Consider the following 27,616-nt stretch of genomic DNA (forward strand, 5'->3'; position numbering starts at 1 on the left):
TACATAAACGAGCTACTAGTTTAAGTTAGGGACTTAGCCTTTACTCAACACAGATTTTGAATCTCCTTATGCTATGGTAGATTGAGTTGAGTTGTTTGATGAATTGCTTGGAAGGTATTAAGGATTCAATGTAGTTAAGGTATGTTAAGGATCTTCCTTATTTCTTTCGGCATGATCTAATGTGAAACGAATGTCAAACAATACGCTATTTCATAACGAATCTATGCCTAACAACTATGGTTGTCCATGTTGTTCTTTCCTTATAAAGTTATTCTAAGCATGTATGTATGATGCTTGAATTCTATTGAGGTTCATATTGATGGTATGATGTCCATAATATCAATAGAAGGTGCAATGACCATACTTCACTCCGAAAGGTTTAGAATGTGATTCCATGAGTCCAACATGCATTATATATGCATTATATATGTATCTAGTTTACTCTACTGAGACGCGTTATAGTCGGCCGGGTATAACACCTATTGTGCAACCACTGATCAATTAGGTTTTACCGAGCTCTACGTGGTCGGGTACAATTCTACCGAGCCTTATGATGGCCGGGTACACTTTTACCGAATCCTCTTTCAGGCCGGGTACGCTATGATGATGATGATGCCCATAGAGGCGTATGTTTTTGAAAGATTATGTATATATATGTATCATGCATTTCATGTCAGTAGCCCTTAGAGGCACTCATATGCTACAGATTGTATTTTCTTTATCTATCTTTACATTACTGTCCCTATTATGTTCTCTTGCCTTACATACTCAGTACTTTATTCGTACTGATGTCCCTTTTGCCCGGGGATGCTGTGTTTTATGCCCATAGGTACCAATTGATAGGTTGACAGTCCTCCGAGTAGGCTATCATCACAGCTGAAGGTGTTGATGCACTCCACTTGCTCCGGAGTTGCCTATTTGGTTGTTATGCTTTGGATATCTATTGATTGGTATGGCGGGGCCTTGTCCCCACCTTTATGATTTTATGTACTCTTAGAGGCTTGTAGACAGATGTCAGGTGTATGGATACTTGTATGGCCTTTTCGGCCTATGTTTTGAGTTTACAAATGGTCATGTCGGTCTTATAGGCCCGTATGTCACATGTATGAGTGTGTAGATCATGTTGGGTCATCATATGTTGAGCATTCCCTTATGTTTTATTCTTGTTATCTCATGATGGGTTTTCTGGCTCATTTACCCATGATAGTATGATAAGAAAGATATGTTACGTTGGTACTCGATTGAGTAAGGCATTGGGTGCCCGTCGCGGCCCTTTGGTTTGGGTCGTGACATTCCAAACATACCGTAATCGAATCCGATAGTTTCCATTCTTGGTCCAATGACCTTATCTCATCAAACACAACTATTATATTGACATGCCACACCAATACAACCTAAAGTCACAACCGTTCAATCTGTGCACCAACAAGCAACAATTCAACTGTACTCATACATGGAAAATGACTCAAATGAGAGAACTATCCACAAAGTCAACAAGTACCACCACAACCTCCATACTATGAACTCATCCTGCATAGTAGAACGAAGACACACAAATCTAACACAAAGAATCATATCACAACATAACTTTGCTACAATGCGTGACCCCATCCAAATACCGGTCATATGAAATACCTCAAGCCACAATGCTCAAAATCAACCTTCATACGCAATTCAACATCAAGTACACGAAGTGCATGACTATAACCATGGAGAAGCAAATAACACAATATACCACAGCCCGAAAAGACTATAACCAAGGCACAATCAACCATTTAACACCCCAATAACCATCTCGCTTGAATTCTGCTATAAGGCCTAATCAGATCCGCACCATGTGTGCATATAACCAACGTATCACCACCCTCCTAGAATAGAAGAGTAACACATAGAACATATCAGAACACGAACAAGATCAACTTTAATCGAATGACTCATCCCTCCTCACTAACAGTTTCGAGTCAACAAATTTGACCCGGTGTAGAATGCACATCTCCCTCGGGCCTACCAATGGGCCCCAAATCAACTTTTGTCATCCCCAAATGGATAAATAGCCCTCCAATAATACACAAGGATTTAAGTATAACATATACCACCGTCTGGATAACTTTGGCCATATTATCACAGTCCGTAACCACGAAACAATCTGCTTCTGAGAACTTCCAATCTCCAAATTCATAGAACACACAAATCACCTTAGCTGATCCCAACTCCACCGCCCGAATGTCTAACACACCTCTCATACATGATCATCCTATGAGGAATACTTCTATAATTCTTCCATGCCACATAGCAAAATCTGAACATTAGCAGTTAATCAACCAGGCAAGTACCGCAATATTAACGAAGCACCCGTACGTCAAAACACAGTGCGCCTTCTAAAATGCACACCTTTCTTAGGAATTACCAAGTAGTAATAGCATTCATCTAGTCATCTGAAACCGTCCATGTTGTCTAAGAATTCATGACCTTCCCTTCAAAACTGAACCGTGACCTTGCACATGTAAATCTCAATCCCACACAACACACCGTATCTATTATGCCATTATATGAAAAGCATAAGAATCTCATAATCAACTCCGAGTCACCAGCAGAATACATACCCAATCAGTTAGAAACCTTCCATTTGATCCCATCCAGGAGAAAATTACAGCATGCAATATACCCCTCATACCTGTAGATAATATCCATCTCAAATTGTGGCGAAAATCATCGAGAACACTTCGAAGCCTATTTGCACATAACCAAGCCATCATAACTGAATCTCTATAACTCAACCAAGCCATGCAGTCGCCAAATTTAAGAGTATTGCCACAAACATCTATAAATACATACCACATCCTATGTACCCAAAGAACCGATCATATCCATTACTGTGCTGATCCAACCTACTACCAAGCTATCTTATTTCTCCGAGTTCCTTCCGAATTACCCTCAAGTTGACACTTCTCCTTGCCAAAATATCATGATCCTTACTCAAATCTCACCATAAGGGATCCTAGCATAAATCCACATCGCTCTAAGGCCCATAAGCCGTTGTATTCCCTCTTAAACACCCCAAAAGTACCACAATCGACACCCTCTCTGAAGAGACCTTCTATGAATCTAAAGTTATTTCCTTCACCTCCCTGATATTGAAATGTAGAATCCATAATGATACAGAAATACCTCTAGTCTCAACATCATCCCAAATAAATCTTAGATTCTAACCATATACAAATCAGAAAAATTCTTAATTGCTACATATAAATCTTATATCCATTAGAACCTTCTCAAGAGCCATTCACTCTGCTCAAATGTCAATTGCACTGCCCAAACGAGCCGAACGACGTGTGCCCCATTAGTACGACAACACCCAAAAAAGTAACCCTGCCTTAATGCAACTGAGCAAATTCCTGCTATATGTACACTACATCATTCACGAATAAGTCATTCCATGATTCACATATACCCATAAAGCATAATAAACCATGCATCCAAAAACTTCCTTGCTTAAGTCATCCTCAAACCAGCCCCTACAAGTCGAAATCGATCCACAAGTATACCTCAAACCGAAACTAATACAACACATAACTATGCAATCAAATCGTCGCTAGCAGACTCCCCCACTGGACTCAAAGCCATAGATCAAAACACTTGATAACTCACAATGCCCATACTTTATTACTGCCATAATACCGAAGTGAGATTCAACTAAATCCTTCATAAGCTCATGTAACACAAACCATATAATACCTCAAATCATCTACTAGCCTTGCATTCATCCTAATGACGATCAAGTCAACTTTCTCAACCAATTCATACTCAAATCGCAACACCTATACACACTGGTAGAAAAGAAAGCCTCCACACAACATCATATGGACCACACATCCGTAGATTACCCCGCATGTGATAACCCACCTGCTTAGGCTGAAATTGACATCTCTCTATACCTTTTCACATCCACAACTACTACACAATCACTTAATATTCTAGAGTCTAAACTTATCCGCAAGACATAAAAATCTACTTCGTTCCACAAATGAAATAACATGAAAGAATCTCTCAAAAACCTTTATAGCTTAAGATTGTATGACACATCCACATAAATTGAGCATCTAATAGTCCTTTTCACATCTCTTGTAAACTCTTCCCACCACATTCAAACCATCTGAACACATCCCATAGTTGCATCATATAATCATCCAACCACCCACTGAGCCAAAAATCCCGTTCCTAGGGATACTACCAAACATATAAGTCCCAAAGAACATGCTCACACCACTGAAACTACTGAGCCCAAGATGCAGAGTAATCCTGGCCTCAAGTCCTCCAGACTGGCCAATCACCAAATTACAAAAAATACGTCTCGCACCTCATCCATAGAATCACAAGCCGTTGATTCACTGCTGATATTGAACGCTCACATATGCATACAAGTGAGTGGAAGGGATTCAAAGAGATACAATCTGAATCAATGCCACACGATAAGGAAAGAAATATGGGAAGTTTACCCTAGATTCCATGTAGCCGCTCGAAGGTAGGTATGGATGTCATTATAACGATCCTCAAGACTCTACTAGACATGATAGAATGTAAGGGTCCACCAAACTTTATAGAGAACCAGGTTCTCTATCATGTCCAACAATAAACACACAGAGAGCAGTAATTAAATGATAAGAGGAATTTTACGTGGAAAATTCCCAGCTCACCGGAATTAAAAACCACGACCTACCGTTGTAGGATTTCAACTTCACTACTGAACAACTTTCAGATTACAACCTATACAACCTAGGAGTTAAACTCTTAATCCCTTACTAACTTGTAATACTCTATTACAAGTCACTTTGCAATAAACTCTATTACAAAGACTTTACAACATGACTAACTCTAGTCAAGACTCAAACACACTGGTTTAAGGTTTAAAAATGTGTTCCTATAAAATGCTTCTAAATAAGCTAGATATAAATTACAATTTGAAGAACTATTATAAAGTCGCAACTCAACTAAGGACACACAATAATTCAATGTAGGAACTGGTCCGTAGTTGCTTTGTTCTTTATTCTTGAGGTACTTGAAACTTGCTAGCTGAATGGTCACATAATGGGCTTGAGTGAAATCTCTAAGTGTTCAAGTTTTTGTGTTTTACCTCCTTTGAATGCATATATACATGTGTGGCATCACTTATAATGATGTAAGCAAGGTAGGTAAAAAGTCTTCCCTGAAAAGTTGACTACAACACTGTTCCTGCATTGTAGTATGTGCAGGCAGCAACTTTCCAACTGGAAAGTTGACTTCGTACAGTCTCCTCGGGAACTGGTAGGGACTTGGTCTCTCAGCTGTTCTCTCCACTCTGAAAAGTTGAATCATATTTCCACGCTGAATCCCAACATGGAATCTTGTGATCTTGAGGTCTTATAAACTTGTAACAGGTTCCTTATCTAGTTCTAGATAGTAAGTTTGTTAGATCATCAAAACATAAAGTTAAGTACTTGTAACCTATCAATTTCCCTTTTTTGATGATGACAAACTTATAATTGAAAATCCTAGAAAGAGCCACAAAAGACCAGATTGTGAACCAAAAAGACCTTAAGTTCCCCCTGAAGCTCAACATTCCCCCTTAATCAGTACCTAAACTTTTGTGAGTTTCCCTGAATGAGTTCCCCCTGATGTTTTCGGATTATTATTTAGTCATGGTCTCATCCATTCTTGCATTCATACATCATGCATTCCATTCATACAATTTATTATTCAATTAACTCTTCCCCTTTTTGGCATCATAAAAAGCATATAACAGGTTGGCAACATAAAGAAGTCTAGCATAGCTAACTCATGTCACTTATGTGCTCACAACATGATAGAAGACAAAAATAGAAGAGCAGCAACATAGATAGCAAAAAGGAAATCACTTTCATTAACCAGAATTTGGGAGCAGAATCATTATTTTCATCCACAATCTAGAACAAACAATAAACAATTGCTAGAAATAACAAAACATCACCAAAAATAACCTAAGAAGATAGATACTGGAAACTGGACACTAAGGGGACATTCTTTAAGGGACATTGGAGGAAGGGGGCTTGGAAGAGGAAGCAAGAGTTTGGAGGAAAATATCCATGCGAGCATTCGCGGACATTTGCTCATTGAGCAGACTTTCTTTCAGGCCCTCCACCTATTTCCTGAATTTAGCATTCTTCTTTGTTAGGCATGCAACCTCTGTACTTTGAGAACCACTAGAATCGGTACCTCTTGCAACTGACTGAGCTGACTTTCAAGAATCGTGTTCCTAGCCTTCAAATTTTGGATCTCCTTTGTGGCACTATTCTGAGCATTTATTAATCGAGAGATTATGGAAGTGCTTCTAACTCCTCCGTCTTTATCAATACACTCACACTCATCCAGAGTAGTTTTGAAAATGATTGCTTTTTGGTGCCTATTTTGGCATGTCCTAGAGCTACTTTGAAAAACTCAAAGACCTTTGTGAGAAGGAACTCATAAGGCAGTAGAGGATTCCCATCTTTAAGGTTTTCTACCTTCTGCATATGCTTAATCATAATGGCGGGAAAATTGATGGAGGAGAAGTTATCCAAGGTTTCCATAAGGAATAGGTCAGCTTTGGATGAAATAGATCTTCTTTCAGCCGGGGAAGCAACACTTTGTTAACCATCTCAAAGAGCAACTGATAAACTAGCAGGAGTGAGTTCTTATGCACCTGTTCCCCATGATGTACTACTTTATCCTTGACAATGGCATTTTTGAAGTTTGATGTGCAGGCACCCTGAATAGATGACACTCTTTCGGTAGGAACACCCACAATTGACCCCAATAAGGCAGAGTCCATCACTATGTCCACCCAATTTACCAACACACAGATTTGATCACCATCTACTGTAAAGAGGCTGGTGTAGAAACTCCACGCCTAGTCCTCATACACTATAGGAGCCTCACTTGTAAACAGATTTGTCCACTATTGATAATCACAAATATCCACTAATTGTCTCATTCCAGCACTCTCTAGAATGTCAGAGGCAAATGTGCTGCCCCACAGTGCTTTCTAATTCCCCAACTTCCTTTTCTCAAACCTCAGAGATCCACTGACTTTTCCTTTATTGATGGAACCAGGTTCCTCATCATCATTATCCATCTTCTTTTCACTGACTTGCCAATATACTTTTCCTTCTCCACTAACTTGTTCTGTATATGTTCACCAGATTTTTCCACTTCTTCCTCATCAGACTTGTCACCACGCTCCTTCACTGTCTTGTCACCAGAATTTTTTACCAACTTTTCACTGGAACCAGCAACAACCCTTCTGGAAGAACTCTCAGCACCCTTAGAGGTGTGCCTTTCGGATTGAGAGAGATAGTGCTTCTTCCTTGAAGACTTGCGGGGTTAGGGAACTAGGTTCCTCTTTGGTTTCCTCATCCACATTCACTACAGGAACATCCTTTGCTTGTACAACTTTTCCATCTTTGACCAACCTTTTCTTTCTCTGACTCCTCGTACTCTTCTTGAGAGCAAACTCTAGAGCCTCCTTTTGCTGCAACCGTGTAGTAGGTCACTTAAGAGGTGGCTCTGAAGTTACCGTTGACTTAGTCCTAGCCCTGATAAAACTAGCATAAACCAAATCATTTGTGTCTTCTTCACTGTCAAGATTCGTCTCAGGCACCACCATATTCAAAGGCTCGGCAATAAAGTGGGGAGAGGGAGCAGGATCAATACTGACGTGGGGAGATGACTCCTAGACTAGATCCTCCACAGAGGGATCAGGTTCATCATTTGGGACCCAGTAGTATCATCTTGTGCCGGTTGTTCAAATGGCACAATTGCTCCCTTTTCTTTTGATGGATGGTCTCTTCCCTCTAAGGCTCAAACGCTCTTGCACATTGCTCTACAATGACCCCTTCTAACGCAATGGAAAATGTATTCTCTATTCCCTCATTTTCTTGTGGTTCTATGGAGATTTCAACAAATGAAAGAGTGATACCTAGAGAGTCACAACTTGTCATGGTGGTCTCAGTCTCTTCATGACTAATCACCATATTTTCACTCAAGTGATCAACCATGGATAGAGTTGAAGGTTCCTAAACGAGGTTACCTTGCATACCATGTTCACCCTGTTGACTCTGTTTGACTGGTGAGACTGGAGGAGGACATATATTCTCAGACTTGCTCAGATGAGGAGTGGACTCAGAATGGGTAGGAGAGGGAGTAGAGTGTGGAGGAGACTCTTCTTTAGGGTTTGGACTAGTGATTGTATTGGGTGAGGAGTTCATCGCTGAAATACTGACTGGTGAGGACTCAATCACAGTGTTGTCGAGCACACTAAAGGTTGCTTGATTTTCAGACATGATGAATTATTCTCGAAGGATTGTGGATTTGAGAAAAGAGAAGACACACATGGAATTTTGAGTTTGAAAGAGAAAGGGTTATGATGTTGATTTAATTATGATGAGGGACTGGTTCTGAAACGGCGACACCATTTTGCTTGGGAGATGTATCGTTTAGAAAAAGGAGTGACTTTTGGGTTGTGACATATTGGCTGAAGAGACATGACTTTAAAGAGACAGTCACGTTGATGATGATGTGGCATTGTTTTGGTTCGTTTTAAATTGCGAGCTACTAACCTGCATCAGAGAACTAGGTTCCCTGATAGGTCTGGCAAGTGAGTTTTATCCCCTTATTCATCATGCACTGCATCATCTGTTTATGTAGTCATCATGCGTGTCTACCTGTAATGTCATAGAGGTGAGTTAGACTTAGCCAGATAACACTTTAGCTAGCTTTTACCTGACTATGACTTTCATAACCAATAATGAGGAACCAGGTTCTCAGTTGGGTTTTATCATCCCCAGTTGTTAACTTATATGAGTCCACCAAACTGTAGAGCACCTGATCCTTTATGAGTTTCTACTGAGAATACTTATGAAGCAGTAAGTAAAAGAGACAAGGGATTTTTACGTGGAAAAATCTCACACAAGGGGACAAAAACCACGACCTACACTTGTAGGCTTTCAACTTCACTAACTTGTAATCTCGCTATTACAAGCCACTTTGTAATAACTCTATTACAAATGATTCAACTCAACTAACTTGTGGTACTCTCACCACAAGCCACTTTGTGACTCTCTAGTTACAAAGACTTTAAACTTATGACTAATCATAGTCACAACATAAACTTAGAAAGTTTACGAATTTGGGTTTCCTAAAACATAGATTCTAAGAAAGCAAGATAGGAGTTACAATAAAGAACAAATAACAAGATTACAACTCAACTATAGATACACATAGACTCATTTTGAAATTGATCCTTTAGTGGAGTTGTCTTCTTGTTCTTGATACACCAGTGACTTCAATGCTAGATGAACACTTTGATGCTTGAGAGAATATCACTAAATGCACAAGTAAATATTTTGTGCCTTGTACCAGGTTGTTATACTACAAAAAAAAAATCACAATGGTGATGTCAAATCTTGGCACACGCTTCTTTCCAATGAGAAGTGATTGCTGCACTGTCTGTTGCACTATCGCGTGTACAGTTGCGGACAGTCACTTTCTGTTGTTGCATTCCAGCTGTATAGTTGACTTGTACTTCTGTCAGAGAACCCTAAGGGACTAGGTCCCTGTTGTGTTCCTCTTTGTAACAGTTGCGGATAGTCACTTTCTACTGTTACGTTCCAGCTGTACAGTTGACTTGTACTTCTATCGGAGAACCCTAAGAGACGAGGTCCTTGTTGTGTTCTTCCTTGTGGTTGTTCACTCACTTGCTGGAGATCAGACTGAACATTGTTCATTTGAAATGTACACAAGGTGGGCCAGGTTCTTTATCTGGTTCTTGACAATAAGTCTGTTAGATCATCAAAACATAAGAAGCATAAGGCAAAGACATTGAAAACCCATCACCAGTGCATTTCTCAAAATGCTTTCTTCCTAGGGTTTTTGGTGAAGATGTCTGTAACTTGATCTTCAGCAGTTACTGTATTTAGCCCTCTTGAGTTGGACTCAAGTTCTTCCAATTTGTTGCTTGGTCCACAGCACTTGGCCATAACAGGATGCTGATTATACATATTCTACTTCAGCTGTTGTGAGTGTCATTGAATTTTGCTTCCTTGAGCCTCATGAGACAAAACGGGAACTCAGAGAATGCCCCATTTAAGGCGAGCTTTTCCTATCCATTACTTGGAGGACAGTAGAGAACCAGGTGTTGTGTTCCTCTAGGATATCTCAAAATTCTTACATAAGCCTTCAGATGAGAATCCTTTGGATTTGACTGAGACCTTGCACAGAACCCAACTCTGACCATGATGTCTATTTGCAGTGAGATACATGAGTGATTCAGTGATGTCTCTATGCAAAAACCCTCCTTCCAACAACTCATTTTTCAGCTTCTGTTGTTGTAGATGCGGGACCTGGTTCCTTGCTGGAATCAATGGGCATTATCTACCTTGATTAGTATTTCTGTTCTCTTTTGAGACGAGTACGTCAGGAGGATTCCTCCATCTCTTCCACCATTAGATTTTCAAAACTGACCCTTTCCATTGTTGAGAACATAACAATTGTACCCAGATATCCTCAATTGAGTCAGCGGCTTTGGTTAAGATGTTTTCCAGCCCTTTATTAGTTAAATTTGACTGTGCCTAATTTTTCAGGAGTCCTTTTCTTCTTTTCAACAACTCTATCTGATGTGGTGCTCTTTGAGCTAAGTGGTTGAGTAATTCTTCTTGAATATAGCATTCATCCACTTATGGTATTATCCAAACATGTTCCATGACTTGATCTGATGAAAGTCATGTTTGTTTCTATCTGTACCTGGATCTTTTTGACAAAAGCCACAGTTTCTTGAAAGATTTCATCCTTTGGTTCTGAATGTTGTCTGCCCCTTTTGGGCTTGAATGAAGATCTGACATGCTTTCCTTTTGCACAGGCATTGCACACTTCATATTACTTGTTACTCAACTTGATCATACCATGAACCAGGTTCTTCAGATCCAGTTTGTTTACGATAGACAGCTTGCAATGCTCTAGTCTTTTGTCCCATAGTTCAGCGTTGTCTTCAACAACTTTCAACCAACTTATATTTCCACTCTATAGACCCTCAATCATAGTAACATAAGCATTTTTGTGTCTTTTGGATACAACATCACCTCACCAGTCACATGTTTGAGATTATTCATATCCTGGACAGAAATTCCACCTTATTTTCTTTGACACAAATCTTCCAACTCCTAGAGCGTACCCCCTTTTAGCCATTTTCAAAAAGGTACACTCTCTCCTTGCAGGGCTTTTTAGTGAAGGAAAATTGATTGTATTTCTAGTCCTGTCCTTTGAGTAGCCGCTATTCATGTGTCATTATTGGCTGCTCCCCTTCACTGCACCCTGCACATGGAAATCAAGGGTTAGATTTAGGAACCCAAACGAGTTTGGTCCTTTGTTAAGTGAAAAGGGATGAATGAGTGCTCTCTCCAAACAGGCAAAATGTGTTTCCAAGTTGATGGTTTCCTATTTGATGGACCAGGTCCTCTTGTAGTAGTTGCTCTCTCAGCAAAGACTTTATTTCTCTGATGAGACTGAACCCTGGCCATGCAATTTTCCTTGAGGTGCCCATTATTACCACTTTGCATACATAGCCAATTATCAGGTACTGTAACATACTTGCTATGAGGGTTGTAGGAAATCTTTTCCCTTTGAAATCCAATCCCTTGCATGTTTCCCCACAGTTGGTGTACATGGCAGTAATAGCATCCAAGGACCAGGTCCACTTAAGCGATTTCTCAAGATCACTCTTTAGTTTCCCTAGTTCTTCCTGAAGCTATTTGTTTTTCTCAATTTCAGCACACAAACTATTCTTTACCAAATTTAACTCATTTTCAAGCTTTATGTGTGCTTCACTTGCAACTTCCTTTCTCTTTTTAGAGTTTCCAGGCCTATTTACCGATTTAAATTCCTCAATTGTTTCTTTCAAGTCTACTACCACTACTACTAAGTCATCTTTCTTGCTCAATGATAGCAACTCTTTCAGTTAAGGTTTCCTTTTCTTTACTTGCACACTCAATAGTTTCTTTTAAGTCCACCACAACCACCATTATATCATATCTTTCATGTTCTATACTAGCAATTTTCTTTTCTAAGGCATTCTTTTCTTTTTTCAGGTTCTCCATTGTTTCTTTCAAGTCAACTACAACGACTACTAGGTCATCTCTGGTTTGTTCAGCTTCCCCTAGTTCCATTATTAATGCATCTTTATCATTGATAAGACTATGGTATGCATCAATTAGCACATTTGCTAATGACATGAGCTTTTTAGGAGAGTAAGATTTCAGATTTCTCTAAACATCTAGAAAGTTTACCTCATCGTCGTCGTCATCTTCATCGTCATCAGATTGAGCTATTAAAGTAAAGATTGAATCATACTCAGTTGCTTCATTTTTCACTGCCATCATTGAGCTACCACCATGGTTGTTTTCTTCTTTAGATTCACTGGAGGAGTCTCCCCATGCAGCAAGAGCTTGCTTTACAACATTGTCAGCATCATTCTTCCTCTTGAAACATTTGTCAGGAACCTGGTTCCTCTTGGCTGCTTTGTTAAAGTTGTTATTATACTGATCTTGCTTTAGGAGGGGGCAATCCTTGATGAAGTGTCCTGGATTGCCACATTTATGATAGAGGTTATAATTTCTTCGCTTGCTAGAACTTCTTTTTTTTGGAATGCCTCCATTCCTGCGAATCATCTTCTGGAACCTTTTTGTCAAGTAGGCCATGTCCCCGTCTTCACCACTTGAGTCATTGTTGTCTGTCTTGAGGACCAGGTTCTTCTCCCTCTTGGGCTCTCTTCTTTCATTGTCCTTCCTCTTCTTCATTTCGTAAGTTTTCAAGTTTCCAATAAGTTCATCCATGGTCAGTGTCTACAAGTCATTTGCCTCCATAATGGCATTAACTTTGCTTTCCCAAGAACTGGGCAGTACAATAAGGATTTTTCTAACAAGCTTGTTTCTTGGAATACTTTCACCAAGAGAGTGGAGCTCATTGGTGATAGAGGTGAAGCTAGTATACATATCTTGGATGGATTCGTCATCTTTCATTCTGAAGAGCTCATATTCTGTTGTGAGCATATCAATCTTGGATTGCTTCACCTGAGTTGTTCCCTCGTGAGCTGTTTGAAGAGCCTCCCAAATTTCTTTTGCTGATTGACAAGCTAATATTCTATTATATTCATCAGGGCCAAGAATTTTCTTTGCACGAAAATTCTTTTCTGTGGCCTTTCTATCAGTGTCATTAAATTCCTTCATCGTCTTGGGAATGGCTATAGCTGGGTTGCCAAGGTTCTTTGTAGGGACAAAGGGTCCGTCACATATTACATCCCATAACTCAGAGTCTTCAGCCATGATGAAGTCATGCATCCTAGTTTTTCACCACCCATAGTATTGACCGTTGAACCAGGAGGTCTGTACGTAGACTGGCCTTCTTTGAAGTTTGGAGGAGCAGCCATGAGGATCCTATTTAGGTGTTAACCTGATAGAAAGAACTCGTTCTGATACCAATTGATAGAATGTAAGGGTCCACCAAACTTTATAGAGAACTAGGTTCTCTATCAGTTCCAACAGTACACACACACAGAGCAGTAATTAAATGACAGAAGAAATTTTACGTGGAAAATTTCCAGCTCAACGGGATTAAAAACCATGACCTACCCTTGTAGGATTTCAACTTTACTACTGAGCAACTTTCAGATTACAACCTATGCAATCTAGGAGTTAAACTCTTAATCCCTCACTAACTTGTAATACTCTATTACAAAGACTTTATAACATGACTAACTCTAGTCAAGACCCAAACACATTGGTTTAATATTTACAAAGGTTTTCCTATAAAATGCTTCTAAGTAAGCTAGATATGAATTACAATTTGAAGAACTATTACAAAGTCACAACTCAACTAAGGACACATAATAATTCGATGTGAGAACTGGTCCGTAGTTGCTTTGTTCTTTGTTCTTGAGGCACTTGAAACTTGCTAGCTGAATGGTCATGTAATGGGCTTGAGTGAAATCTGTAAGTGTTCAAGTTTTTGTGTTTTACCTCCCTTGAATGCATATATACATGTGTGACATCAGTTACAATGATGTAAGCAAGGTAGGTAAAAAGTCTTTCCTGGAAAGTTGACTGCAACATTGTTCCTGCACTTTAGCGTATGCAGGTAGCAACTTTTCAGCTGGAAAGTTGACTTCGTACAGTCTTCTCGGGAACTGGTAGGGACATGGTCCCGCAATTGTTCCTTCCACTCTGAAGAGTTGAATCATATTTCCACGCTGAATCCCGATCTGGAATCTTGTGATCTTGAAGTCTTGTAAATATGTAACAGGTTCCTTATCTGGTTCTGAATAGTAAGTTTGTTAGATCATCAAAACATAAAGTAAAGTACTTATAACCAAAGTACTTGTAACCTATCAAGACATTTGCTCATTACTCGTAGAAACTATGAACCTAGAGCTCTGATACCAACTTATCACGACCCAAAATTTAACTAGTCGTGATGGCACCTAACCGAACCCAGTAGGTAACAATATAATAAAAGCATTACAAGAAATAACTAAAATATATGATGCTCAGCTCGTTCATAGTTACGGATAATAGGCATGCTTTTCAGGTATAACAATAAAACCCAAATCTTTCACCGAAATCACCAAAATATGAGTAAATTAGACTGTGATTTTTCCCAAAAACTTTCAACAATAGATAAGATGTTTCATTATCAGATAGCATGAGGAAAATACCTTTTTATGCCTATATATCGATGTGCATGTGAAATCATGAATGTCACACAATCGTGTAGCATGAGAAAATGCATCTCTATGCCTGTATGTCAAGTATGCATGTCAAATGCAATGCATTACAGTGATGAACTCACGTACTCACACTCTCAGAGTACTCAATCTCTCTGTCTCGTACTCCCACTCATCACGCTCAATAACCAACACACTCAGTCACTCAGCACTATATGGTACCTACTGCGGAGCTTAACCCGATCCCATCATGAGTCAACAAAACCCATGCTCACTGCTGGTATGTCAGATTCCGGAGGGGCAGATCTTGCTCAAGCACTAATAACACCTATTGCGGGGCGCAACCCGATCCCATCATGAATCAATAATACCTGTTGCGGCGTGCAGCCCGATCCCATCACGAATTAATAAAGCCCGCTACAATGTGCAGTCTGATCCCATCATGAATCAATAAAACTTGTTACGATATGCAGCCTGATCCCATCAATATCACTCACAATCCGATCCTCAGGCCCCAACTTATTTATCAGCCTCTCCAGTCTCTCGGGCACATAAATCTCATATCAATCATCCCAATAATGATAACAACATGATGTGACAACAAATCATAATAGAGACTGAGATATGATATGCAAATATATGAATATGACTGAGTATGTAAATGCAATTTAAGTAAATAATTCAACAACAGAAATGACCTCAATGGGTCCCAACAGAATAAGCATATAGCCTAAATATGGTTTCTAACATGGATCATATCTCAATTACTCTAGCACGTAGAAATTTTATGGATAAAAACAAGATTAGGTAACTACACAGTACCACAGAACCAACCGAGTCATAATTCATACGGTGCACGCCCACACATCCGTCACCTAACATGTGCATAACCTCAACACTAAACACATAACATATATATTTAGGGGTTCATACCCTCAGTACCAAGTTTAGAAGTGTTACTTACCTCGAACAAGCCAAATCCAATATCGAGCAAGTCAAATAATACTCTAGAAATGCCATCTCGCACGTACCGACCTCCGAATGGCTCAAAATTAGACAAAAGAAACTAAGAAACATCAAATAATGCCCAAGGAAACAAACCCAATCGATAAATATTTAATCTTTAATCAAAAGCCCAAAGTCAACTAAAAAGTCAAACTTGGGCTCGCACCTCGGAACCTGATGAAACTTACAAAATTCGACAATCCATTCAATTATGAGTCCAATCATAGTAGTTTCACTCAAATATGATTCCGAATCGATGTTCAAAACTCAAAAATTCACTTTATGAAATTTTAAACAAAACCCCCCAAATTTCAATTTGAAATCATCAATTAAATGCCAAAAATAAAGATGGATTCGTGAACTATAAGCCAAACTGAGTACAACACTTATCTCAATCCATGTGATGAAAATCGCCTCCAGAATTGTCCAAATCTGAGCTCCCCAACTCATAATATGACCAAATGAACAAACCCTCGATATTAAATATTTTTGCCCAGATGTTCTGCCTCATTTCTTGTGCCAAATGATCCCGAAACTTGCTTTTGATGTCTCTAATAGATTCCTTGTAAAATTTCAATCAAATTAGAATTTGAACCACTCCATTTGACCTTATAAAAAAGGAGATATGTTGGTTTCAATATTTATAGTACAGATTTTTACATACGAATTCAGTGACAATTTCGTAATTAATCTGAAAAAAATCTAGCAACCTAATTCTTAGTAAAATTACCATAAATTCTGCATACTATATCAAAACTTGATGATTCCAGTTGCTATGGTTCCAAAATTTCTATACGGATCTAATGATAGAAATTGGAGCTCATTTGCTTAATGTGGTACCATTTATGCTTGAAGAAATGACATCAAAACATAAAAAACGAGCGCAACACAACCCAAACCTATTCAAAACTCACCCGAAACTCGAGACTCCATCCGAACATACCAACAAGTTCCATAATATAATATGGACTTACTCGAAGCCTCAAATCACGCATAACAATATCAAAACCACGAATCTCACCTCAAATCGAACTTAATGAACTTTGAATCTTTCAACTTTCAAAACTCGTACCGAACCTTATCAAATCAACTCGGAATGAATTTAAATTTTGCACACAAGTCCCAAATGACATAACAAAGCTATTCCAATTCCTGAAACCACAATCCGAACCCGATATCATCAAAGTCAACTCCCGGTTAAACTTATGAACCTTACAAATCTTCAAATTTCCAACTTTCGCCAAATAGTGCCGGTACCTTCTAGAAATATCCAAATGCAAATCCGGACATACGCCCAAGTCCAAAATTACCTTTCGGACCTAACGGAACTATCAAAACTCTGATCCGAGGTCAAGTACTAAAATTCAAACTTGGTCAACTCTTCCATCTTAAAGCTTCCTAGTTGAGAATCATTCTTCCAAATCAATTCCGAATAACCTGAAAATCGAAACCAATGATTCCCACCAGTTGTAATACATCATACAATGCTGATCAAGACTTCAAATAGCTGAACGGAATGCAAGCTCAAAACGACCGGGTGGGTGTTATAGTGTGACCCCTATTGAGGAAAAGATGCGGGAAGCGATGCTTAGATATTTTGAAAATGTGAGGAGGAGAAGCACATGTGCCCTATTTAGGAGGTGCGAGAGGTTGGAAGGCCTAAAGAGAGGTAGATGTAGGTCGAAGAAGAATTGGAGAGAGTTGATTAGGTAAGACATGGTGCCAACTCGAGCTGACCGAGAACACGACCCTTGATAAGAAAGTATGGGGGTTGAGGATTAGGGTAGTAAGTTAGGTAGTCTAGTATTTTTGTCACGACCCAAGTTCACGCTCCATGAACTGTCGTGACGGCACCTAATCTCTACCACTAGGTAAGCCTAACAATTTCGAAAAAAGAAAAAAATGCGGAAAAACTTACAAAGACTGAAAATAAACAAATATAGAAGCGTTTAAGATACTATTCGGCATATACCAATACAAGATCTAAAAAACTGAACAACTTTCCAAAACTCGAAATCTCATGAAATCACAAGCTATGGATACTACATAGTGCTCTAACTACATAATGTCTAAATCTAAATAAATACGGAAGGGCTATAACTACAAGAGAGAATGGAGAGGGACTCCTCGGTCTACGGACGCGGTAGATATACCTCGAAGTCTCTGAAGAAGCGCCTCGCCTCAAGGATAGTAGGGCTGAGACGAAGAACCTGGATCTGCACATGAAAAACATGTGCAAGATGGAAATGAGTACACCACAGCGGTACTCAGTAAGTGTCAAGCCTAACCTCGGTTGAGTAGTGACGAGGAAGGTCAGGGCCCTACTGATTATAGCTGAAAAATGAGGTAAAACAGTATAGAATACGACAATATAAAAATGCTAACAGTATGAAGTAACACAAGATAATAAGAATAACAACAAATACAACAGAGAGAAAATTATTGATAAGAACGTAACACCACACAGAGATAGCAACCGGGGATCTCCCAGGATACCATCCTATAGTCCCCAAATGTAAATATCCAGTGGATCTCCCGGGTGTAGTCCGGTAGTCCGACTCATAGTGTGTCGGGATCTGCCGGAATCCCGATCCGTAGTCCCAAATATAAATACCCAGTACTGGGGGAATCTACCAGGTGCAGTCACGTAATTCCAATATAATGTGCAGGGGATCTACCGGAATATCAATCTGTAGTCCCAAATAAACAGGCAAGGGGATCTACCGGGATATCGCTCGTAGTCCCAAAGTAAACACATAGCAGCAACACGAAGAATATTCAATTCAAACCAATTTCATAACAAGTTAAAACATGTATTTCTAACCTAGCATGCTGTACAGAATTCAAAAAAGCAGTTTGAGCAAGTAAAATAATTGAGTCAATTAGACATGCTTACCTAAGCTAACAGTAGGCTTAAATTGCAAGTAGTATAAATAGGGAAGAAAACACAGTTATATTTACTTAATGAAAATAGGATTTTAAACAATTAGCACATGTACGCACTCGTCACCTCACGTACAAGGCATTTCATATATCAACAATACCAAATTCTAAGAGGAGTTCCCCCACACAAGGTTAGGCAAGCCACTTACCTCGAACCAGCTCAAAAATCAACTCGAAATCACGTTCTTGCCACGAGTATCCAACTCCGGGTGGCCCAAATCTAATCAAATCATTACCAATGCGTAAATACAACTACAAACAACTAATTTAGTTAAAAGAAACGAAGCCAAGACAAGAAAATAGGAACACGCCCAAAAGATCTTCTCCCGGCCCACGTATCGGAATCGGGTAAAAATCATAAAATATGAACACTCATTCACTCGCGAGTCTAACCATACCAAAATCCTTCAAATCTGATACCAAAACCTCGATCAAAACCCCAAAATTAGGCCTAAGAACTTTTCTCAACCTTTCCCTAAATTTTCATCCCAGATTCGAATTTAAAGGATGAATTTAAGCATAGATTCGTGGAAATTAATCAAAACCGAGTAAGAATTACTTACCCAAAACACCTAGTGAAAATCTCTCCAAAAATGGCCAATCCCCGAGCTCCTAAGTCAATTTCCAAAGTTTGAGTTCAAACCCTCGATTCTGCCCTTTTTTTATGGCCAGTGAATCTGCGCCTGCGGCCATGGGACTGCACCTATGGTCCCGCTTCTGCGATAAACGGACCGCACCTGCGACTTTTCATTAAAGTCCAGCTTCCGCACCTGCGACCTATTGTCCGCAGATGCGATGCCGCTTCTGCGGTAAATGGGCCGCATCTGCGACCAAACCCCAAATTGCCTCAAACTGCACCTGTGGTCCTCCAACCGCTTCTGCGGTGCCGCACCTGCGGTCCCATACACGCAAGTGCGGTTATGTTCAACACTCAGATTTTTGCCTAAGTCCAAAATCAACTTCCGTTAAGCACCCAAAACTCACCCGAGGCCCCTGGGACCACAATCAAACATGACAACCAATCCTAAAACATCATACTAACTTATTTAACCCTCGAATCACATCAAACAATGCTAAAACCACAAATCACTCTCCAATCCAAGCCTAAGGATTTCCAAAACTTCTAAATTCCTTTCGATCAAAAAGTCTATCAAACCTCGTCCGAATGACCTGAAATTTTGCACACACATCACATTCAACACTACGGAGCTACACCAACTCTCGAAACTTCATTCCGACCTCTAGATCAAAATCTCACTATTGGACCAGAAACTTCAAAAATTCAACTTTCGGCATTTCAAGCCTAAATAAGCTACAGACCTCCAAAACACAATCCGAACACGCCCCTAAGCCCGAAATCACCCCACGGAGCTAACGGAACCGACGGAATTCCATTCCGAGGCCGTCTTCACACTGCTCCGATTACGGTCCAAATTCTAAAGCTTAAACTCTCATTTAGGGACTAAGTGTCCCAAATCACTCTGAAATCCACAACAAACCTTCCTGGCAACTTGCAATAGTAGAAACAAACATGGAGAATGCAATTAATAGGGGATCATGGCGTTAATTCTTAAAATGACCGGCCGGGTCGTTACTATTTTCCTTGTTCATACCGGTAGTATTAGTATGTACTCTCGTAATATGTTGGTATTTCTATGACTACCTGTTGTTGCTCTCATTTCGATCATCTTACTATCTTCTTGTTATTGATGCTGCTTTTACATGGCTTCTCACTATTGGCCCTTGTTTTTCTTTTCATTAATGTGGTGGATCTATTGGAAATAACATTTCTATCTCCACAATATAAGGATAAGGTATGTGTATACACTAACCTAGACCCTACTATATGGGATTATACTGAATATGTTGTTGTTGTAATACTATATTCCTATATTTAGTTATTTTATATTGTTGACAATGGTAACATACAAAATCTCTATCGAAAGTTTGAATGGATAGCGAAAAGGAAAAAAATACACTCATCTTTATTTATAAACATAAGTTATTGTTCATTTCCTTTATACCAATTCATGTTTTATATTACCCGTTCTATGCAACTGGTATCGAGAAGATGCTCACATTCAGATGTTGGAAAAGCCTAGACATGATGGGTTACCAGAAAATATTAGTTTTGAACATAATTTTATAACTATATAGTGATAAAAATATTAAAGAATAGATCCATCAAATTTAAAGCATATGTTCATCACTCTTAACTCAAATTATGTATTTGCACAACGTCCTAAGGGAGTTTAAATCTTATACACAAATGGTATAATAAATATTTAAAATAAACTTTTTTTTGAGCAAACAGAAAATATTTATATTAAAAGCTACGTAATACTTGGTACATCATAGTCATAGTTTGTGTCACTTAGGATATTTTGATACCCTAAGCTTGCTAATATTTTGCAAGCATCATGAGCTAGGTACTTCACAGAAACATATTGTTCTTCTTGTTCATTCATTACAAAAAATTCAACATAAGTAGGAGGTACTACATAAACTTTTTTTTCCTTTGGTCTGAACATTTGCCTCCTTAGCCAGTTGATGTGCCACATTATTCCCTTGCCTGAATACGTGTTGAAGGAGCACCGCCTTCTCTTGGTGCATTAACAAACTGCATTTATTAATAAGATTGTCATATAGTCTATTGTCGTGTTGTATAGATTGGATTACCTCCGTGCAATCTGTTTCTATTTCCAGTGGGAACATTCCTCATTCATGAGTTGTTTGAAGCCCTTCCAGTAGTGCTTAATTTCTGCTTCCAGTGAACCCTTTGCATATATGGATTTTGTAAAGCCAACCACCCAATATTCTTTTGTATTGCGGAATACACCTCTCAAGCTACTCTTTTGATAGTTGTCCTTAAAACTAGCATTAATATTTAATTGGACCAGCCCTTAGGAGGTTTCTGTCATTTAACTTGTAAAGGAATTTTCTTTAGTGGGACAAAGCTATTTTTAGAAGTGTGAATTCTGTAGCCTTTTGAATAATGAGGTTTATGTTAATGGGGTTGCTTGTGTTGTTTTGATTATTAGAATTTCTGTTTATCCATATATTCTAAAGGGCAAATGGAAAGAAAGAGTTCCACCGGTATACTTATTTCTTAATGAGCAATCGAAATTTTTTAGTTGGAGAAGCCAGTGATCACCTGTTGGATTATAAAATTTTGACCATCCCATATTATTCCAAAAGGGTTTGGTTGCTTTATAGTCAAAGAAAATATGAGTGATTGTTTCTTCCTCTCTTGAATCATAAATAGGGCACAGAGGGTCTATATTAATTCCTATATGAGGTAGGTATTTTCTGTATGGGATTTTATTATGAAGGCATTGCCATAAGAAAAATTTTATCTTGTTTGGACAAGATAAACTCTAAATCTAAGCATAATCCAATTGGTTACTTAAAGGGGGTTCAATTAGGTTATAGCAAGTTTTAGTAGTGAAAATCCCTTTAGCAGTTAGAGACCATATAGAAATATCCCTTGATGGACCCTTGGATCGAACTCTTATCTTAAAAATGTTTCTTTTGATATCACTAGGGATATCAATCGATAGTTTAGTGAGATCCCATCGGTGATCAATGTATATATCTTTATTTGAGGGAGTAGTCACTGATCGACAGGGGGCGTTCGATTGAATTTCTTAGATTTTTTATATTGGGGATTCAACTTGTGCCCCATATGTTCAATTTTGATTTGTAGTGTGGTGACCATCTAATCCCTTTTGCACATATTTTTCACCCCTTTAAAATGCCCTTCCAAATGAAGGAATAGTTTAATTTAGAAGTATTCACCCCATATAAGGTAATAATAAATCTTGCCTATGGAGTTGTGGCATGTGTAAGTAATCTCCATACTAGACTAGTCAAGTTGCACATATTTTTTGCATTGGCATTATGTATGCTTAGGTCTCCGGTGGATTTAGGTTGGCAAACACTAGACCATTTTACAAGGTAAATTTTTTTCCTTTTCACAGTTGTACCCCATATAAAATTCCTCTGGACTTTATCAATGTTTTAAGGGTCTTTTTTGGGAGGAGAGTGTATTGCATGTAGTGGTTTGGTATGGAGTTTAGGCACGATTCGGCTAGAGTAGTTCTCCCTTCTATATTAATAAATCTCATCTTCCAGGAGGCAAGTCTTGTCCTTATTTTGTCAATTATAAATTGATAATCCGCCGGTTTTGGATTCTTCATTAATATTGAAAATTCATGTAGGTACCAAAGGTCTCACTTTTTTTTATGCATAACTTATCTACTATAACAAGTTACTTATTTTTCTTTAATTTACCATCAATATTTACTATAAAAATTTAATTTCTATTAGCGTTTAAGTGATTTAATCATATTATGTTTTAAATTGTCAAAAAATCTAAACAAATTCAAATGGTAAATATCCAAAGTTGCTCTTATACTAAAATGGTAAATATCCAAAGTTGCTCTTACACTACTCAAAATTGCTCAATTTTACCTTCAATTATATTTTTAGTTTATTTTTACCCTTGCACTTAGCAAATCTTTTTGCGTTTTCCCTTTATCATTAACCGTGCTTCTGCTAAAATAATTGGATGTCACATGTTCATATTTTTTTGAATGAAAAAGTCGAAAGTTATTCAACAACTTTGATTAATAACCTCAAATTGGAGCGTCATTAAAGATTAAAGAAAAAGAGAGTTTTTTTTTACTAAAAATTAGTCGGAAACAACATTTCTACTTTTACGGTAAGAATGGGGTCCGCATACATTAACCTCCTCATATCCTATTTGTGAGATTATACTAGATTTGTTATTGTTATTTTAACTAAAAACTGGAAATAATATTACATTCCAATAAATAATGAGATTTTACCTAGCTATGCTATAATTGAAACATATTCACTACCTTTATTTAGGTTTCTTGTTAATTACTTTGCATATCTATATTTACAAGTTATATATAAAATAATAAAAAAATAAAATAAAAATTCAAGATCCCTTAATTTTAGCAAAAATATTTTCTTTCTAAAGTCTTTATTGTACGTGACTTGTATATCATACATCAATACCCAAAATAATACTTGATGCTATAACTATATTAATACAATCATAATACGATTATATTAGATTTTTAGTGTAGAGTTGTGATTGAAACTTGAAGAAGATAAAGATCATAATTTTATCACAATTTTTCATAAATGTATCACGATTGTATTATAATTATATACGTATCATAATTGTTGAAGGAATTGTATTACAAACGTATGCTAATTGTATATTCATTGTATATTGTTACGAGTAGTCGTGAGTTCGTGACGAATTTCACAGTTTGTATCACAAATATATGATAGTTGTATATTAATTTATTAGTATTATATCAGGTATTATTTTGTGTATTAATATATCATATATAAGTTAGAAACAAATTGTGATACAAGTATGATACAATTATGTTTTAGGCATTGATGCATCTGATACAATTCAGATACAATTATGATACAGTTATCATACAATTCCCGAATATTTTTTCATTTTCAGTGTTGTCCAGTCTCCCGCAAAAGAACGATTTAATTGATAATTTTTTTAATAATATAAAGTTATAAGCAATGGTGGAAAAGAGAGAAGATAGAGATTCTGAGCATATATTAAGGGATTTTGATGTAAAAAAAAAGGGAAATTACCAGCTATGTCTATTTATAGGCAGCTCATTACTAAAATTGGCCAATTGATAAAATATTACTAATATTAGCCAAATAGGCCAATTAGTTATTTGTAGCAAAAAAAAAATCAAATTTTTTCTTTCTTTTGAATGAGTGCGATTAGAATAGATTGTGTATATCTTAAGGAGCTTGAATTTTCAGTTTTGGGATGATTTGGTGAAGTTTTGAGGTGGTTTGAATTGAAACTTCGAAGTAAAACTAAATATGGAAAAAATGATATGTGTATCACACTGTGTATCATTTGTGTATCACATATGTATCATATTTGTATCGATTGTGTATCACATGTATATCCATGTATACTTGTGTGTGAGATACATGCGTGATACATGTTTGATACATGTGTCGCAGAAATTTTTTTTGAACTCGATTAATTACGAATTTTGATACAAAACTAGTCCAAATCACCTCCAATGTTCCTCAAATTTTGTATATTGACTTATCTATATGTTCAATGAATTTCAACTATACCCATTAAAAAAATTTCTTTTTTGTTTAGATTTTTGGAATATTGTATATTTTTTTTTTGTATTTCATCACCTTATTTGCTACCTCATCCATGAAATTTCCTTACTGTTTTGCATCTAATGTTGCTAATCACGCTTAAAATATATGGAAGGTGTTTTTGCATGTGATTCTTTGAGAAAAAGAACCTTATTTAATTTGGTTTTTCAATTTTTATATATGTTTGGCTAATTTTGGTAAGTCTATGACTAATGGCTAGAGGTTGGTAAGTTGAAACTTATTTGATACATTTGTATAAGTTTCCCAAAAAATAATGGGGTGAGAGCCTTTTAAACAACAATGTATATATTTGTAAGAAAAACCTAAATACTTATTAAAAACTATAAAATATAGAAACATAGGTAAAATAAGTTTATAATGTAGTATAACTAGATAAAAATCCCATAAATAATATACACGACAAACTCGACCCCTTTCACCAATTTAAATTTGCAGGCCCAAAAAGGAGAATTAGCAAAGTTTATGATTATCCCCTGGACCAAACAAGAACAAGCAGCAATGTTACCCTGAGGCTTCAGGTCGGAGAAACTCACTAAGCGCTCTAATGAGCTGATCAGTTTTCTTCTATCCAAATCTCAGCTACCAATTCCAAAATGGAAGCAGCGCCCATTTTGGTCTGCTCAAAGGTACCCTCTTTCTGTGCTGCAACATCAAAACATAACCCCTTTTCTTACAGACCTTTCCACAAACAGGTGGCGCGCAAGTTCTGTGTAAACAACTTAAACCCCCGGAGAAATCTTGAAATACCCAAATCCCACTTGCGTAGTTCTTTCTCAATTCCCTTCAGCAATGTCAGTTCTTCTCCATCCCAGAATTTCTCCTGTTGGTCGCCGTATAATGGTAGATTTGGGTCATTACTGCCAGTCCAATGTTCACATTCAAATACAGTAGAAACAAAAAAGGTGTTATCTTTGGAGTCACTGAAGATGGGGTTTTCTCAATTGACCCCATTTGGCTTGTTTAAGTGGGCTTTGGTGTTTTCAGTTACTATTGCTGCTACAAAGTGGGTTGTGAATGTACTGTTGAATCCGTTCTTTTGGATGTATTTTAGTATGACATGGTTATTCTGGCCTAGGTTAGTTGCCATAAGCCTAGCAAGTTACAGTCTTTATTGCTTAAACAAGCTTTTAAATGGGGAAGCGAGTGAATTAGAGCAATTTGCTATTGTTACTTCAGCTTTCACTTGGCTTACACTTGTCCCACCTGCACATTTCAATGGTTTTCTTGAAGGGTGGCCTGTTGTGTTCTTTTTCGTGTACCATTATTTCTTTTTCTTGAATGTGAGTGTTCGAAAACGGCTGTATGGTGATTATAACCCGAGAGAGCATGACCCCAAATGGGATATTAGCCTACCCAATTGGAAGAAGTTGTTGTTTTGTGTTGGAGTTATGGTTGGTCATTGGCTTGCGGCGTTTGAAGGGCCGGAATTGCATCTTATCCCTGGTGGATGGAGCAATTTGGGTATTTGGGTTTTGATCTTGATGACTTTGTTTATGCAGTATCATTCGACATTGTATTTAGCCAAGTATTCGGAGAAGGTGGTTGTGCCTACAGCTGTCGTACAGTTTGGCCCATATCGCTTTGTTCGCCATCCTATTTACGCTTCGACCATGCTCTTGTTTGTTGCTTACTGTGTTGCACTTAGGGCGCCTCTGAGCGCTCTCTTCATTGCAGTCGTTTGCTTGCTGTACTATGGGAATAAAGCTAAGTTAGAGGAAAGTTTGATGATAGAGAACTTTGGTGAGAGATATATGGAGTATGCAAGTAAAGTTAGACACAAGCTTATTCCTTTTGTTTATTAACGCAAATTGTTGTGAGTTGCATAATGTTTTTTAGTGTAATGTGGAAAAAGAGAATGAGAATATGAACACCTTAATTGGCTTTTGTTCTTTTGTTTCAAATGTAGTTCCCTTGTTGCTTTTTTTTTTTCTTTTGTCGGGAATTCCTGTTTATTAAACTTGTTTTTAACTTACTCAAGTCCACTTGTATCCTCATGGTGCAGCTTTTCTGCATTGCTCATTTCCATTGTTGAACATTTCATGAATAGCTTGACAGAGATAATCTTTCCTGTTAAAAGTTTAGGTTTGAATATTCCCCACTATTTTGGTAGGTTGTGCCTTCATAACATGTTAGTAGGCTTGAGAGAGTTGGCTTTTTCTTGATTTTCTTTAGCAGTGTACATTTTAACCCAAATAAGTTGTCTCTATCTTGGAAGATATACTTGCTTGTTGATCTTCAGAGTGAACCTTTAATTGTTTATATTTGGATATTTCTACTTTGACTATTGTGACTTGGAAATAGGCATCTGGAAATTCCTATAGAGCTAACATGGTAACTTAGATCTTCTCTTAGGGGATATTTCTGTCTTGTTGAAAAAGTCTTCTTCTGCATTCAGGATCCAGTAAACAGAATTAAGTTTTAGATTTCCATCATAACCTCTCGACTTTACCGTTTATTGTTCCTGGGAATAGGTTTATAAGATACATGTCTTTACTGTTTGTCTTCACCTAAAAGGCAATAGCATTGATATATGTTTTCACCTAAACAAAATTTCAGATTTCCTAACCTGCTGAATGCATTGGTGATGCTGTTATATCCTTTTGACATAAATGTTGGAATTACTTGGAAAGAGAGTTTGTTGCTTTGGTGGCTAGACTCTTTACATTTGGTCTTCTCTGTGCGAGA

General features: G+C 37.7%; 2 protein-coding genes across 2 annotated transcripts; one reads left to right on the plus strand and one right to left on the minus strand.

The window, feature by feature from the left end:
• Window positions 1–12,884: 12,884 nt before the first annotated feature.
• On the minus strand, window positions 12,885–13,379 carry LOC104242974 (uncharacterized). Its single transcript, XM_009798087.2, has one exon. It carries the CDS (start codon window positions 13,377–13,379, stop codon window positions 12,885–12,887), a length of 495 nt encoding a protein of 164 aa, XP_009796389.2.
• Window positions 13,380–25,363: 11,984 nt separating this feature from the next.
• Window positions 25,364–26,832, plus strand: LOC104242973 (uncharacterized). The gene has a single exon (XM_009798086.2). The coding sequence runs from the start codon at window positions 25,525–25,527 to the stop codon at window positions 26,731–26,733; it is 1,209 nt and encodes a 402-aa protein (XP_009796388.1). The 5' UTR covers window positions 25,364–25,524; the 3' UTR covers window positions 26,734–26,832.
• Window positions 26,833–27,616: the final 784 nt, after the last annotated feature.

This window comes from Nicotiana sylvestris, chromosome 2, assembly GCF_000393655.2.
Source record: "Nicotiana sylvestris chromosome 2, ASM39365v2, whole genome shotgun sequence".
In the NCBI taxonomy this organism is placed as follows: Eukaryota; Viridiplantae; Streptophyta; class Magnoliopsida; order Solanales; family Solanaceae; genus Nicotiana; species Nicotiana sylvestris.